The following is a 16,005-nucleotide window of genomic DNA, read 5'->3' on the forward strand; positions in this document are numbered from 1 at the left end:
AGAGCATGTTTACATTTTTGGAAGAGAAACTCACCAGCTGGGATTCTCCAGCCGACATCACAAATGGATTTCTTTGAAATGTTAGAGGCCAATACGACTGTGTTCATGTGACTAACACGAGGCACACCATTACACACTATTGTGTTATTAAATTTCATAAATATCTTTTTTTTTTTAATTCTTCCATTTAGTTGGCCCTCCTTACTGCCTTCACATGAGAGTCAAGTTCTACTCCTCAGAGCCGAACAACCTGCACGAGGAGCTCACCAGGTGGGCTTAGACACCCACACCTGCATTTCTTTCCTCACATTTTAAAATCCCACTGTAGTGAACTTTAAAGGAAGTTTTGCCACGCACCACTCAGAAGGATAAAATATCCGATAATTTCCTTCTGTTTTCTTTCAGATATCTTTTTGTGTTGCAGCTGAAACAAGACCTCCTCAGTGGCAAGTATGTAACTTCTGTTTCTTGCACACATGAAGCGCTTTTAAGCGTTTGCATGTTTTAAGTTGTCAGGTGTTTAAAAATGATGCCTGTTCCCATATTTGTTCTTTACATTCTGAGGTTTCTTCTGCTTGTTCAGAGCAGAAAATGATCAGCATTTTTCAGCCTCTCTGCTCGAGCTCTCAAAGCATTTTTATACAACATGTCTCATTCACATGGGAACATTTTCCCTGACAGCTGTTAATACAGCTGTGCTGTAACTGTTTGGTAACTAAACAATCCTGACTGTAGCCTTTAAATTGCTTTAAGTAAGAAGCTTTATTAGTTACCAAGGTGTGGACAGCTTTTCAGTCAGGAATGAGAGTTGGACTGTTTGGTTTACTGAAAGGACACGGAGACATTTACATAGGACTTACCTGCATTTATTTAAAGGTCAAACTACGTTAGGTTTTACTTCTGCTTCAAAATATAAATTTAAGGATTGTGTAGTTTCCTGAGCTTTGAAATGAAAATGTAAGCTTAAAGCTCAGTGTGCTCTGCAGACTGTCCTCAGTCATAGTTTCTAAACTCTGACTAGTTAAAATGAACTTCTCCTGCTCAGATGTGATCCTTTTATAAATGTTGGGTTTGCAGTTTTGACCTCGTAAGCTTAACGTTGGGTTACCGAGGAGTTTGTTATTAACAACAGCTCGTCAAACAAGTAAATTCACGGAGTAAGAGAGATGTTGGCAGCGTGGGGGGGACGTCTACAAATCTCTGAGGTGTGTGACTCAGATTGTGCTACAAATACTGAACAACAACCTGGATCAAAATAATGTTGCTGATTTAATATGTTGTTACAAGATCTGTGTGAAATTTGTAATATCTTTATAGTTTACACGGATCTGAGGAGACACTCGACTGTTGAACTCTGGTTAATGTGTTTAAATGTGAATCCTTTGTGTTGGTTTTCTTTGCCCTGTAACCTTCAGAGCCTTACACGATTATATATTGACCTGCTGGTCATTGGAGTATAGATGCCTTCATTCAGTCGTTAAATAGAGATTAAAATATGGAATTCTGATTTCCTCTTCATGGAAGGGAACCTGCAGGGCTTGAGCTTCATGGGTTTCACTATGATTCATTTTTGCACGTCTGTGTTTTTAGGCTCGAATGTCCGTTTGACACAGCTGTGGAGTTGGCTGCCTTCTCACTACAGGGTAAGCACATCAGTGTTTCACACACAGCTTATGTTTTATGTAGCTGGTGATTGTTCTGGTTTGGAGATTCAGCTTAGAAAGTCAGTGCAACCAGATCTTACAGCAGCTGGAGAACTTTAGTCCATGCAAACTAAACGAGGCTGCAGAGCTGTAGCTTCAAATGCTAACTTGGTGTTCTTGGTGCGGCTGTGTGCCAACGAGGCTCTCGCATCACAGATGCGTACAGAGCAGCCTGTGTGCGTCTGATGTGTCCCTGTTTAATGAATGTGTATTTGATCTGGAACCAGTCGTGGCAGTCTTTGACTTACACTCTGAGCTCATACCTTCACACACCTGCAGTAGCTGTTTCATAAGTCCAGTGTTTACCTGCAATGAGCCATTTCAGAGGTGCTGCAGAGGAGCAAACACTGAGTCACTGGAGACATTTATGGAATGGGCTTGCGTGCACCAACCCTTGTGTGCTCACACTTACACATGGTCATTGTGGGTAAATGCCAGCTCATTAGTGCTCGATCCTCTTCTGTGGCCCCCTAATCCAGCACCCTTTCTGCCTTCTCCCTGCCCCTCAGCTGAGCTTTCTGCCTTCATCTTCAACTTTTTCACATTTCTGTTGTTGGTCCACGTTTAGGGATAGGCTAAAGTTATAATTTCTCCCCCTTTATCCCGAGGTTTAGCTCACAGCTGGACTAGCTAAACACTGAAGATCACAAACCTGAGCTGCTTCTGTATCCAAACACTGCAGATCAGCCGTAATCACAACTCTTTCTTTCCCTTCTCTCAATTTTTCTGTGTGATGGTTTATTTCTTATGCTGTCAGCTGGAAATACCTGTTACCTCATTGGAGACTTTTAGGTGGGTGATTCAGTATAAAACCAGTTAAATCTGAGGAATTGATGCATACAGTAGTGTTCAGAAGTCTCGAGCAGCCCCTCATTTCTTTATATTTGTGCTCTTTCTTTGGACAATGGCTGCTTTTTCTCTCGTTTTCAGTCCAATCCTTGTACCCGACCGTTTTCAGGGAAATGCTTTTGTTTAAGCCGCGTAACTCTAACCTCTAAATCATCCAGGCACTCAAAGACGCCCTAACTCAGTGTTGTGTCTACACATAAGAGGAAACCTAGCAAAGAACCAATTTTAAATTTGATCATTGTCTTTGTTACAAGCAGCCGGCCACAGAAACTCAGCATTTATTCTCTTCCTTAGTTAAGAAAATGGCAAAGATAACACAGACTGGCATAAAACAATACTTTTGCACCATCAATGTGATTTCCAGAGAGCTGTTTGCTGAAAACGTGGCAGCAAACAAAAGATGACGTGAACAGTATCTGAAAGTCAAGTTCAGGAAAAGAAACAGGAAAACACCTGAGAGATGCATCTGGAGCTTCATCTGATCCATGTACGGAAATGGTTTCAGTGGGCGATCAAGCAATTGTGCAAACTCTCTTCATGCCTTAAATACTGTTTCCATGTATGTTTGCACATTCTATAAATTGTTGAACCCATTTCCTATTTTTCTACAAAAATATAAAGAACAGATTTATTTTTATTAATTCATTTAATTATTTAAATTTTTTAACCCTTCTAAGCCCATCGGAGCATGCACGCTCTTATTTGTGTAACTATTTTTAATTCCCAGTAGAAGTCCAACCACATAAGCTAGCGCTATAATTTCTTTTGCATATGAAACTAAAGGAGTTGCACTTGCATATCATGCAATCAACTTGTCCCAGGTGGCTGTTTCCTTCCACATATGGCTTTGCAAAAAATGCGTAAAAAGCGCTGGCAACAACAAAAACATATTCCACAAACACGCTTTGCTGATCCGATCAGCTGTTCACAGCACTTCCATCAGGGCGAACTATCGCATGTCCGCTATTACCTGCCAAAACTGGAAGTGACGTCATTTTTCATGGGAACGTTTTTTCCCCCTACAGGGCCTTTCAAAGGTTTACTGGTGTTTTTGAAAGTCATGCTTGACTTTATGGCTTTTTGTATAGTTTCTGAGAAGCTTAAGTTCACTGGTTGAAATTATTTTGATGAACATGCTGTTTTTATGTAAATTGGGCACAACAACATTTATTTTGTTTTGCCTGCATTTTTATAAAAATTGGTGTATCTCAAAAATGAAACTATGAAAACACTCAAAATACGTTTCCTGTGGCTGGAAACTATTTTGGGGAACTTTTTTGCATTTACAGTTTTGATGGATAAACCTGAAATTTCTGTAACTAGAAATGTGTGTTTACAAAAACATGTTTTTATGTAGTTACTATGGACTTCATGCATACATATTATTAAAATTTGGGATGTAATGGTTGTATTGATGTATAGCAACTCTAAATGTCCCCAAAACGGGACAAAGCAGGTAAAAATATAAATATAAGCTCCGGTGGACTTGGTTCTATGGTGGAGAGCCTCATGTGTGCTTCCTGGGGTTGAAGTCGGGATTTTGGTAAAATGCTGAATGAGGGGGGAATATTCCATCATTTACTGTAAAGATGCGTCTGTGTGTTTGCAGCTGAGTTGGGCGACTGTGATCCATTAGAACACAATTTGGATCTCGTGTCAGAGTTTCGCTTCATTCCTGAGCAGACAGAGGAGATGGAGCTGGCTATATATAACACATGGAAGGAGTGCAGGTAAGCGTTTCGTTGTTACTGAGGTAGTGTGTTTATGAGCACAGGTATAAAGTCATGTAATGGCCACGCTGCCATAGACGCCAAACATCTTAGGACTGCACTTTCTTTTTTTTTTAAATTGAATTCGCACAAAGTTGTTTTAAATCAAAACAGAAGGTAAAGACCCGACGATTAAAGAGATCCCCAACAACCAGATGAGTCCACAGCTGGTTTGGGGGATGAGGAGGCAAAGGGAAAGCACATGAAGAGGTGGGAGGGAATCTGATGCATGTGTTTCCTCCTCACCTTTTTCAGAGGTCAGACACCAGCTCAGGCGGAGATCAACTACCTGAATAAAGCCAAGTGGCTCGAAATGTACGGGGTGGACATGCATATGGTGAAGGTAAGTGACACGGTCTTTCTGTGCCGTTTACACACACATCAAGCACACGTAGGATCCCAAACAGGAAGTGCCCTTGATGAAAGACAGGAAGAGAAAGGAATGTGCATCGCAACATTAGCATATGATAAGATCATAATGTGAGCTCTTTGATGCGTCTTCTTTCTTCTCTCTTCCTGTCTTTTCATCACTTCTGCCCTGCAGGCTCGAGATGGTAACGAGTACAGCCTGGGCCTGACACCCACTGGAGTTCTGGTGTTTGAAGGACAAACTAAGATCGGCCTTTTCTTCTGGTACGTTTCATTCGGACTTAATTCTTTTTTTTCTTTTTTTTTTTTCATGCTTTATAGACATAATATTTTGTCCTGCCTTCCTGTGTGACTGTCTTAGGCCCAAGATCACTCGTCTGGATTTCAAGAAGAGCAAACTGACGCTTGTGGTCGTGGAGGATGATGATCAGGTGATCACGAGCGCACACGCACGACGCACACGGCAGCAGACCGTGGAGAATACGGAGTAGACGGGCTGTTAATAGAAACAAAGTAAAACCAGGTGTAAAAAATAAAATAAAATAAAATAAAATAAAAAAAAAATAAAAAAAATGTTTAACTGAAATTTTAGAAAAATGGATAAGACCTAAGTCCTGTGCTTACAAGACTAAATTAAATTCAAAATATAGATAAAATGTCTTTAACACCTGCCAGTGTGATCACATTATTCAGCACATCAGGTGCGAGCAGGTGTTTTTGTGTCATAATAAACTCAAATAAAACCTAAACTTAAAAAAAACCTTTAATGAAACTAAACAGAAGTGGGGAAAAAAATCCAAATGAAATAAGAATAAAAGCTAATTTAACAAAATTCAAAGCTTTTATTAACTCTAGTTGCTGCACGTTTGCTCCTGTTTGAATGAACCTTTATCATTTTTCTCAGCTGGTCTGGTTGAAGTAAATTACAAAATACCAGACGCTATAAAAGCTAAACTTTACTTTGCAGCTGTAACTCTACACTGTTCGATCTAATGAAACTCACTGAATACATCTAATGTGTCAGCTTCCACAAAGAAACACGAATCAGGATGAATTTCAGCATTTTGAGAAAAGTTCATCTTGCAGTGTAAAATCATTTTCTAAGTCCTTTCAGAAAATTCCAACAAACATTTTTTGTTGTTTCCTAACAAAGAAAAATCCCCCCAAAAAACTTTGTTTGATGTTGTTCCCAATCCATATTATAACAGGGAGGCGTGCGTGCTTGCGTGCGTGTGTGTGTGTGTGTGTGTGAGAGAGAGAGAGGAGGAGCGTCTGTTTGTGTCCGTCCCTCGGGTCTTTGACTGAGGTTAATAAAGGAGCCTGCCCCCTCTGGTATTTCTGGTATGCACCTCCCAACACACACACACATTCTCGTTTTGTTGTCTTAGCAAGGACATCTAATTGACATAATGCTTTCCCTAACCATCAAAAATGAATGCCTGACCCTAAACCTAATCGTAACCCTGATATTAAAACCACATTTTGAGCATCAAAAATACCTTCAAGCTTGTGAGGATCAGCGTGTGTGTCCTCACAAGCATAGTGGAATGCCAGTTTCTTGTCCTTATAAAGACATCTAAACAGGCACGCACACACAGTTTTCACCTCCTAACTCTGTCCTTTAACAAATGTATGCTGTAGTAATGTGATGCACACACACACACACTTTGACAGTAAACCCGTCTGCTCGGGTGGAGGAAGTGAAGCAGTCACTTCCCCTCATCTGTCACTCTAAATTTCAGACCATTTTTTTCCTAACAGCTGGCCAGTCTCTGTTAACTCACATGACTGTTTTTTGCTGAAACCCCTGTTGTGTAAGGGATGCTGTGTTTTTCCCCCTTGGAGTGGGAGGTTGGGGTGTAGCTTCATGCATGTGTGAAATACCAGAAGTACACCTGAGAATAGATGAAAATGCAGAAACGGTGTGACTGGCACTGGACCGGCTCCAGGTCTTGTAACTGGCTGCAGTGCCAGCCGGGCTTTCATCCACGTCTCTCTGAGAAATCAGATTAATGAGGCAGCACCTGCGCTGGTGGTACAGCCGTTCATTCCTCGCATATCAGGCCCCTTCAGTAAGGAAAGCTCTGATTGTACTCCATCGCAGACGCAAAAAGCTGGAGGTTCGATGACCAAGTAGTCATTCCTATTACACTTCAGTAAGTCTATGCATGGCTAAAGTACATGCGTAGTTGGGGCATGTAATGCAGACGTGGAAAAAATAATCAAAACTTGTTATGCAGTTTTTCCAGTAATGTTTCCATTGATCAATAGGGGGCAGTAACCTGCATTCTGGTAAAATGCAGTGATTTAAACTATACTTAAAATATTAGACTCATCATAAAAATTGTAAATAAAATAAAATAAAATTAAAATTAAATTAAATTAAATTAAATTAAATTAAATTAAATTAAATTAAATTAAATTAAATTAAAATTAAAATAAAATTAAAATTGAGTCCTTTTTACCTGCCAGATCACTGCTGCAGTTTCAAGTTCTACTCCAGCTGCAGAAGTTCACACAGTTTGCTCTAATGATGTCAAACTGCTTTAATCGAGTCCAACCCTGTCCCGATCCTCCTCAGGGTAAAGAGCAGGAGCACACCTTTGTCTTCAGGATGGACCACCCCAAGGCCTGTAAGCACCTCTGGAAGTGCGCTGTGGAGCACCACGCTTTCTTTAGGCTGAGAGGACCTGTGGAGAAGAACTCTGCACGCTCTGGATTCATACGTATGGGCTCACGCTTCAGATACAGGTGAGAGATGCACAGCCAGGGCTGTGGTTGTTTGGAGTCTTTGTGTGTATATGGTCTTAGTCAGTTTTATGTAACCTTACATCCCAGATCATAAAAAATATCATTCCCAAGCTTTTTTAAAAAGGAAATCACAGGATAATATAGGATTTTTAGCTCTGAGAAATACGGTTGTGGTGGGAAACATGTGCATTTAGACTTAAACGTAAACTGGGGATTATGGCAGACTGCTCGAGATTAATATGTCACAAATTTGATGTGTTTGTTTGTCATTGTGCGCCAAGAAGACCGTCTCAGATTGACAAACAGTACTTAATCACTCTCTATACATGCCAAGTAGCCCATGTGTGCACACACAGATACTTGCAGTGGTACTGACAGGCACTCGGTATTAACATGCTGCAGTAGCAAGCTGCTTCCCAACTGTGTGTTTAAACATTACCCAGTTGGATAAGCACTGCAGTAATGTTGATTTAACACGGGGGTTGAAGGGGTTTGTTGTTAATGAAAGGTTATCGCCTGGATGCTTTCAGGGTTCAGCAGGGGTCATTGCTGCGCCTGTTTTTGTCACAGAGCATCGTTAAGAAAGAAATGTTTGTTGGGAACAAATAGTGTTTGCAACTGTAAAGAAATTCTTGTGTTTGCACGATCAGTGGCAAGACTGAATACCAGACAACAAAGGCCAGCAAAGCAAGGCGCTCAGCATCATTTGAAAGGAGACCGAGCAGACGCTACTCGAGAAGAACCATGCACAGCAGAGGTGAGCACACATACCTGCACAGCCTGAAACGTGACAGTCTGCATTAACACTCACGGGAACAAATATTCATGGAAGCATACATCACAACATCAGGGGAAAATGTTTTATAGTAGAAAGTATTCTTGTGACGTTTTTCCTGTCAGTTTAACTTCTGAAAATTAAAAACACTGACTGATTGGCCACAAAGGAATTCCACCTGTGAGTTGAATGAATAAGAGCTGAAGTACACGGCTTCAGCTCTTATGCAAGGCTTGCACCTGTGCACACAAGGTCCCCCTATGTGCACTGCGTGCCGAGCCGTGTAGTCCCGGGAACACTGTGTACGCTTGGGCCACAAATTAACCCTTTAAAACCGGTCAGAGCAGCACGCTCTGTTTTGCGCAACTATTTTTAAATCCCGGTAGCTCTGCAACCACGTGAGCTAGCGCAATAATTTTTTTTTGCATATGAAACCGGAGGAGTTGTACTTACATCTTATGCCATCAGCTTGTCCTCGGTCACAGTTTCCTTCCACATGTAGCTTTGCAAAAACTGCATAAAAAGCACTTGCAGCAACAAAAACATAATATTCCAGAAACAAGCTTTGCTGATCCGATCAGCTGTTTCTAACACTTCCTACGTCCATCAGCGCGAACTATCGCATGTCCGCCATGACCTGCCCAAAACCGGAAGTGACGTCATTTTGCGGAAATGTACTTTTTTACCATCAGGGCCTCATGAGCCTATACTGGTGTTTTTAAAAGTTATATTTGACTTTATGACTTTCTGTGTGGTTTCTGGGATGCTTAGGACTCATATTGCACTGCTGGAAATAGTTTATTTTGATGCATATGCTGCTTTTTTGCAAATTTGCATTATAATATTTATTTTCGTTTTTCCTGCAGTGTATAAAAATTGGTGTATTTCAAAAATAAAACAATGAAGACACTCAAAATAAATTTCCTGTGGTGGGAAACTATTTTGTGCAACTTTTTTGTATTTACAGTTTTGAGGGATAAGCCTCTTAAATTTCTCTAACTAGAAATATATGTTAAAAAACAAAAACGATTTTCAATTTTTTTTGTAGTTTATTGCACTTTTTTTGCAATTTACGTAATTACTATGCACTTAATGCAGACATATTATTAAAATTTAGGCTGTAATGGTTGTATTGATGTATAGCAACTTGAAATGCTCCCAAAAATGGCTCCACAGCATGTAAGAATATAATATAAGCTCTGGTGGACTTGGTTCTATGGTAGGTCTTAAAGGGTTAACAGAGCTTTAGAAATCCTCTACTCCTTGTGTAAAAAGCATACGATGACCTGCTTGCCCCACTTAGGCAGAGCTACGAGCACTCCTCATCATCCGAGCAGTGCCCCCTGGATTAGCTATGTGAAGGCTAACGTAGTCTCCAAGATGAGCATCATGCCAGGGGGCCTTTGTGTTGCAGGGTCAGGAAAAACCGGTTCGTACTGGAGGAAGGATGGAAGGAGAGGTCCTTGAAGAAAAGCTGCCCAGAGTACAGAGTAGCTCACCTTTTAGGGGGATCTTAAAGAACAGAAAGTAACCTGCTGTAACCTCACGAGCCCCTCCCTACACTATAACACAGGCACACCATGCACCAGTGTAAATGCTGGAAATAGCCTCGACCCTTCGTGCAGCCTACACTGTAGCTTTACTTGTATTAAACTCAAAGACGCTTCTGCACAGAAATGAATTCAGGGTCTAAATGTTGGTTCAGCATGAACAAGAGTAAAAACAGTCATGTCTGCTGTAAACAAACAGCATTATTCATGCGGACACAGTTCTTAATGTGTTTTCTTTGCTTTTCCAGGACCGTTCAACCCACCAGAGTGAGTACAGAGATGTATAAATGTGTTCTTGTACATTTAAGATACTTTATTTGTCTTTTTTGTGACCATTTTCACATTAATTTATGTAAAAGTTATGTCTGTGAAGGTTCTCAGTCATCCAGGTCATCGTAGTCAAAGGAGCTTGCAAAGAAAAGCGTCTGGACTCTTTAAGTTACTTGAAGACGTAAAAGTTATATCTCATTTATTGATTGTACGGTGGCTTTGGTTCTGAACATCCATACTGGGTCACATGATATAAATTTATCAGAGTATTTTCACGCACTGTTTTCAGGTTAATCATCAGGCTGAGCTATGATCTCGATACAGAGCCTTTTGTTACAGGGGTGTGTGTGTGTGTGTGTGTGTGTGTGTGTGTGTGGGCTAAGACGTGATGTCAGCTGTAGCTTTAAGCTGTCGTGGGAACTGAGCTGCTGAGTCAAAGCATTTATGATAAATGAGACTACATTACAGCTCATTAGACAGGTCTGCAGTGTGACTGCACTTTAAGCAGAGAAACATTTAAAGCTGTGTCCAAGACTTGCTGTCTTAATTATGTATGAGGGTTTTCAAATTGCCTCAGGGCAGATGTTAAATTAAATCTTTGTCATAATTTAAGACAACTTTTATGTTTTCATTGTTCCAAAATGTGCTGCATGTGTCCTGGCCTGCAGGCCAGAAGCTCCACGAAAAGTTTGCCACCAATGATGGTCGCTCACCCAAATTTGCAAGACTTGAAAACTTTATTCTTATTTCTTAAATGTTCTTAGCCTTTTTTGTTTTTGTCTGTCATTTCAGTTACTTGCAGTGTAAAACCAAATTAGCTATATTAAGAATGCTTGAGCGGAGCTGTTTGCTCTTCAAATAAAATCTGTTTCTTTCTCTTAGGGCTCTTTCCTCAGGCAACGGAGTCAATTCCAGCAAAGACAGAAAGGTGAGGAGAAAAACTGCTGTTTGATTTCTCCACTGTTATCTGGGGAAAGAGAAGAGCAGTGAAACACAACATCAGGTTTAGATGTTATCACCGAGAGAACAAATGAAGTCATTTTAATATCCCCAGGTTTAATCATCAGCCATATCTGTGGATGTGTAGCTTTAACTTGTTTGCTCTGCTCCTCCAGGTGACCCCCGGCAGGAGCGCGTGGGCAGCCATGCCTGTGGTCAGCCCGGTCGCTGCTTCTGCCTGTGGACCGATGGAGATCGAGGCTCTGCCCAGGAGTCCTGGGGGAGAAAAAAGAAGGTTGGTGCCTGCACATTTAAAGACTTCAACCTCACTTCTTTTGCATTTCAACCTCTAGATCTTTAATTTTTTGAGCTCGTCTTTCTCCCTGACGAGCATTTTAGAAAAGCGAATCAGGATTTTAAAGTTGATTCCTTATTTTTGAATGTCGGTGACGACTTACAGCTGCTCATTGCTGTATGAAAGAAAGATGCAGGAAGATTAAGGTTAAAAATAAGGGAAGGCCACCCGATTCCTTTTAAATGTTTTAACTTTTTCCTGATTGTTGATTGGATAAAAAACAGGCCATGATACTGGCCTCACCGTGCTGCGAGTCCCTCTGTGTGAGAATAATTTTTTCATGTAAGACCGCGAGTATGGAACGACCCCGGAGTGGACAGGCAGCAGGACGTGGATGATCACAGTTTTTATCTTTCTACTGTATTTTTTTAATCCCGTCATTCAGCCTCTGAGTGATGTGTAAATAATTTCAGGCTTTTTTCTGTGATTTGATCTGTTATTTATGGATTTATTTTGTGTGTGTGTGTGACTGAACACAAATGTGCATTTGCATGAATGTATGTAAGCATCCAGCTTTGTTATAAACCTCCCGTGTTTCCTTGTGTGTTCCAGTATGATTATGTACTGAGGATAATTGTCTGGCAGCACGCTGGTAGGTACAGTCAGACTGAACATGCTCTCGCTTTAACCAATCATTCGCTGTGCACTATCGGCTTTGAGACTGCGGCTTTGGAAATGGGTTTTCTTGCACCGAACAGACAGCAATTTGCCGCATTTTGCTGTTTGTTCCCTTTTGATCAGCATGGAATGCAGCAAATCGGTGCTGGGAATGGTGTTGTGATTTGGCTGCTGTGCGGGAATCGGCGATGTGATTTCAGCTTTGGATCTATTCTCTTTGATACTGTTGGTGCTTTGTAGTGTGTAGGTATCCTTGCTTTTTTTCTTCTGATGTCATTCTGAGCATCCTGTGAACCACCAACCTCATACTGGAAAACTTTAAGGAAAGTATCAGAACCACAGCTGTGCGTGAATCGTGTTTATTTACAGATGATCTGTCAGGTATATCATATCGTATCCCCAGAAGAGACCTCGGCTTTTATACGAGGATTTTCCTGCATAAACGTGAATGTTTCTGACCCGCGTTCGGGTCAGAAACATTCACGCGCTGTTCGGATTTGCAGCTCAGGCTGAAACCATTTCTGCTCAGCAATAAAAACCGGGCTTCCTGTCACGTCTGTGGTGCACTGGCTCATTTTTGTTTTTAGACTTAAACAATAATCCTGGCTCACGTCAGTGTGGTGTGTTCCTGTGAATGTGGCTTAATGAGTCTTTTGTACCCTCGGCTAAAGAGATTCAGAGCAGTTTACCATTACGGTAAATGATGCCCAGCAGGAAAAAAACCTAATTGTCCTTTAAATTGACATAAGACACAATCTTAAATCAGGCCAAAGCATTTACATGGCCTCAGTCTGCAGACTGCAAATACCTGAAATGAGTTTATGTAATCATTTATTCATTCACTCGATTTTTCATAAAAATCTCAGCATTCCTGTTTTTACCCCTCAGCCATAAAAGGCTGATCGGGTATTGGCGTCACCCACGTCGGCGTCGAGCCTTCAGGGACTTCTGCGTTCATTAAAAATGTTTCATCAGCACAAGATCTTACACCGAGATGACCTCAGTCGGTTTATAACCAACTGAGTGGACACGAGGAGGATGCTTTGACAGTGACATTGTTACATCACTAATGCTTTCGACTAATCCCCCGTGCTCTTTCCTTTCCCCTCTCCAGCTCTGCTTTCTCTCTCGCTTTGAAATCAACAGGGTTTTTTTTTTTTTTTTGCATGGACCCCCCCACCCCCTATTAACCCACCTGATAACATGAACAGTCAACAGAGAACTAAGTTGATACCTATACATACATTAGGGATGCAACGATACCAATTTTTTTCAAACCGATACCGATACTTGGATCTGAGTACTTGCCGATACCGATACAAAAACCGATACTTCTACCATCTTAAAAATAAAATAATATCTTAATAAAAATGACCACAAAAAAATTTCAAGTGAAAAATAAGCACTTCTGTTAAATTATTGCAGAGTCTCCACATTGTAATTTAGCAAAATATCACTGAACTATTGGCACTGTCTCGAGCTTTCAGAATAATAAACAAACACTTCTGTTTGGAATCAAATAAATACAAATTAGGTTTGAGAATAAAATAAACTTTTAAATTATTGCAGAGTGTCCATATTGTAAACAAACAAACAAAATAACGAAAGTATTTGGCATTGACGAACGAACTCCTCATCAGTCTGTGCCGTTAAACCGAGGACTGACATCGCGCACACACTGCTTGTCTTTACCTCTTCAGAAAGTTTTGGCACCATTATCTCCCTGATGTGTGGGCGGCTGGAAATTTCATATCGCAGCTCGAGTATGCTGAGAAGAATCCTACATTTTCCACGACCGGCATTGGCTGGTCATCCAGAGCGATAAAATGAGTCGAGCCTCTGTTATTTCAACTGCCCGTGGATTTTCTCTTGACATTTTTCATCGCTTTTCCAAAACCTGAGTTAAAGTTGGCTGTTCCACACTGCTGACATTTTGTTTAGCCTAGCTACAGCAGCCTCCAGTTTCTCTTTTTTATCTGGAGCTGCCAGTCTCACTCGCCTAACCCTGTGCCTGTTTAGTGCGGGATGTCCCCCTAGTGGCCAATCTAAAAAACTACAACAGAAATGACAAGCCACCCTCTGATTAATGAAATAAGTTAGTATCGGTTCATGGTATCGGTTAACTTTTACGAGTTAACCGATACCACATTTTACAGTATCGGCCCCGATACCCGATACCAGTATCGGTATCGGTGCATCCCTAACATACATACATACATATACCTATAACCCTGATTTTAAACTGTGATACAGACATTATAGTCTAGATTATATATATATATATATATATATATATATATATATATATATATATATATATAATATATATATATATATAACAGGCAGAACTTCTAAAACCAAATTTATTCAGAACAACAACGCACACATAACATCGACGTTCAGCATAAAAACACATAACACATATTATTTGTAAGGATTCGAGTGTTATAAAAATCCCCAAATGCTTAATAGATGCTGACAGTTTTGATATCTTGGGCAGTTTGTATGGTGTCATCCAGATTCATTAACATGCATACATACTAGGGCTGGGCGATATGATCCAAAATTCATATCTCGATATTTTTTTAAAGCCATAAGTTAAGAACAAAAAGAGAGTTCTTAGTCACACTGTGTCCCAGATGTCACACAGGCATTTTTATTAACATACAGCGTAGATTTACGTGTCCATCTTGTCGCTGCCTGCAGGTGAAGCTATGGGGGAGGAGAGAGATTTGTGTTCAATGAAGGAGGGGCGAGGCCGAGTAACGTTGCGTAAAGACAAATGTGGACGAAAGAGAGGCAAACTTGTGGCTCCACAACTATAATTATAACGTAACATAGACTATATCGATATAAAGGATATTGTCACATCTTATATCTCGTATGAAAATATATTGATATTTTTTAAAAACTCGATATATCGCCCAGCTCTAATACATACGCTATGATCATCCCTGTATAATGTATATAAAATAAATAAAGCTAATCATCAGTGGCAGCAGATTAGAAAAGCCTTGATGTTATGGTGAGAGTGGAAACATAGGGGAGTATTTCAGGTGAGCAACAAAACAAAGTGAAATTAAAATGTGAGAAATACTTGTTTAAAAATAACGACTGAAATTTCTACAAACTTTTAAAAAAAGACGTTAATGAGCCCACGGTGACATCATCAGTGTCCCATACTGCCATGCTGTGTCTTTAAAGGTTGCCCCCTCCCTGACCCTTATTCAGTCCTGTAAGCTGTTTTACTTCTCTGAACGTTATCGTAAGTGTTAGTGGATCAGTCTCAGCTCAGTTGGAAACAATGTAACAATTTAAAAAACATAAAATTACAAATACAAATCAAATCTCTGTTGCTAAACACTGCACGCAAAACCTAAAGGTCATTGGAAGTTCACCCACTTATCATCCCGTACCATCAAGTCAGTCCCAGTTTGGACCCAAACTCCCAGGAGAGCCGTCGTGGATAAAAGCTTCTGCTCAGGAATATATAAACAGTATAAACATGGATTTGACATGAGCTATCAAACATCAGCCCCTAGAGGTGCAAAGCAGGGTCACAGATGCCCCAGAGACATCCAGTCACTTCACTTAAGTGTTTATGTGACAGCATATGTCACACCACACTTCAGTGCACGCTGGCAGACGTGTTGCTATAAGCTGGATGGCATACTCCTGACACTGAGAGCTCGTCACGCAAACCCGCGTTTTATTCGTTTATTCAGAATGATTTATGCCCATCAGAGCAGCTGTTTTTGTCACTGAATAAATGGTAACATATTTACACAACTTGTCACAGTTATTACACACTCTCCTACGTTCATGTTATCAGCCTCCTGCTGCCTTCTTTATTCCCTTTCTTTTCTTTTAACAATCTTCTTCTTCTGCACAATAATTGCTTTCCTCCCAGTCTCACTCTTCACCTCACACACCCTGTATCTTCACTACCTCATCACCTTCCCTTTGTCACTCTTTCACTGCCACCCTGTTCTCCTCAGGTGTCCTCTTCCCTCCATCCTCCCCGCTCTTTTTCATCAAGGTTCCCCAAACGGAGTGG

The 16,005-nt window shown here is 40.6% G+C and overlaps 1 protein-coding gene and 1 long non-coding RNA gene across 5 annotated transcripts in view; one reads left to right on the forward strand and one right to left on the reverse strand.

Annotated features, from left to right (window-relative positions):
- LOC146501126 (uncharacterized) overlaps positions 1-16,005 on the reverse strand; it is a 144,447-nt gene that overhangs the window by 58,978 nt on the left and 69,464 nt on the right. The gene's annotated exons all lie outside the window — the stretch shown is intronic.
- Positions 1-16,005, forward strand: part of epb41l5 (erythrocyte membrane protein band 4.1 like 5) — a 41,179-nt gene that overhangs the window by 11,413 nt on the left and 13,761 nt on the right. For all 4 annotated transcript variants that reach the window (XM_085135205.1, XM_085135208.1, XM_085135206.1 and 1 more), the window contains exons 5-16: positions 192-270; positions 406-450; positions 1,591-1,643; positions 4,162-4,282; positions 4,577-4,664; positions 4,866-4,954; positions 5,052-5,121; positions 7,272-7,441; positions 8,092-8,198; positions 10,015-10,033; positions 10,919-10,964; positions 11,152-11,270. In XM_085135205.1, coding sequence (XP_084991331.1) covers positions 192-270; positions 406-450; positions 1,591-1,643; positions 4,162-4,282; positions 4,577-4,664; positions 4,866-4,954; positions 5,052-5,121; positions 7,272-7,441; positions 8,092-8,198; positions 10,015-10,033; positions 10,919-10,964; positions 11,152-11,270 — 1,006 coding nt within the window. The remainder of the gene's footprint in view (positions 1-191; positions 271-405; positions 451-1,590; positions 1,644-4,161; positions 4,283-4,576; positions 4,665-4,865; positions 4,955-5,051; positions 5,122-7,271; positions 7,442-8,091; positions 8,199-10,014; positions 10,034-10,918; positions 10,965-11,151; positions 11,271-16,005) is intronic.

Source organism: Neolamprologus multifasciatus, chromosome 16, assembly GCF_963576455.1.
Source record: "Neolamprologus multifasciatus chromosome 16, fNeoMul1.2, whole genome shotgun sequence".
Classification (NCBI taxonomy): Eukaryota; Metazoa; Chordata; class Actinopteri; order Cichliformes; family Cichlidae; genus Neolamprologus; species Neolamprologus multifasciatus.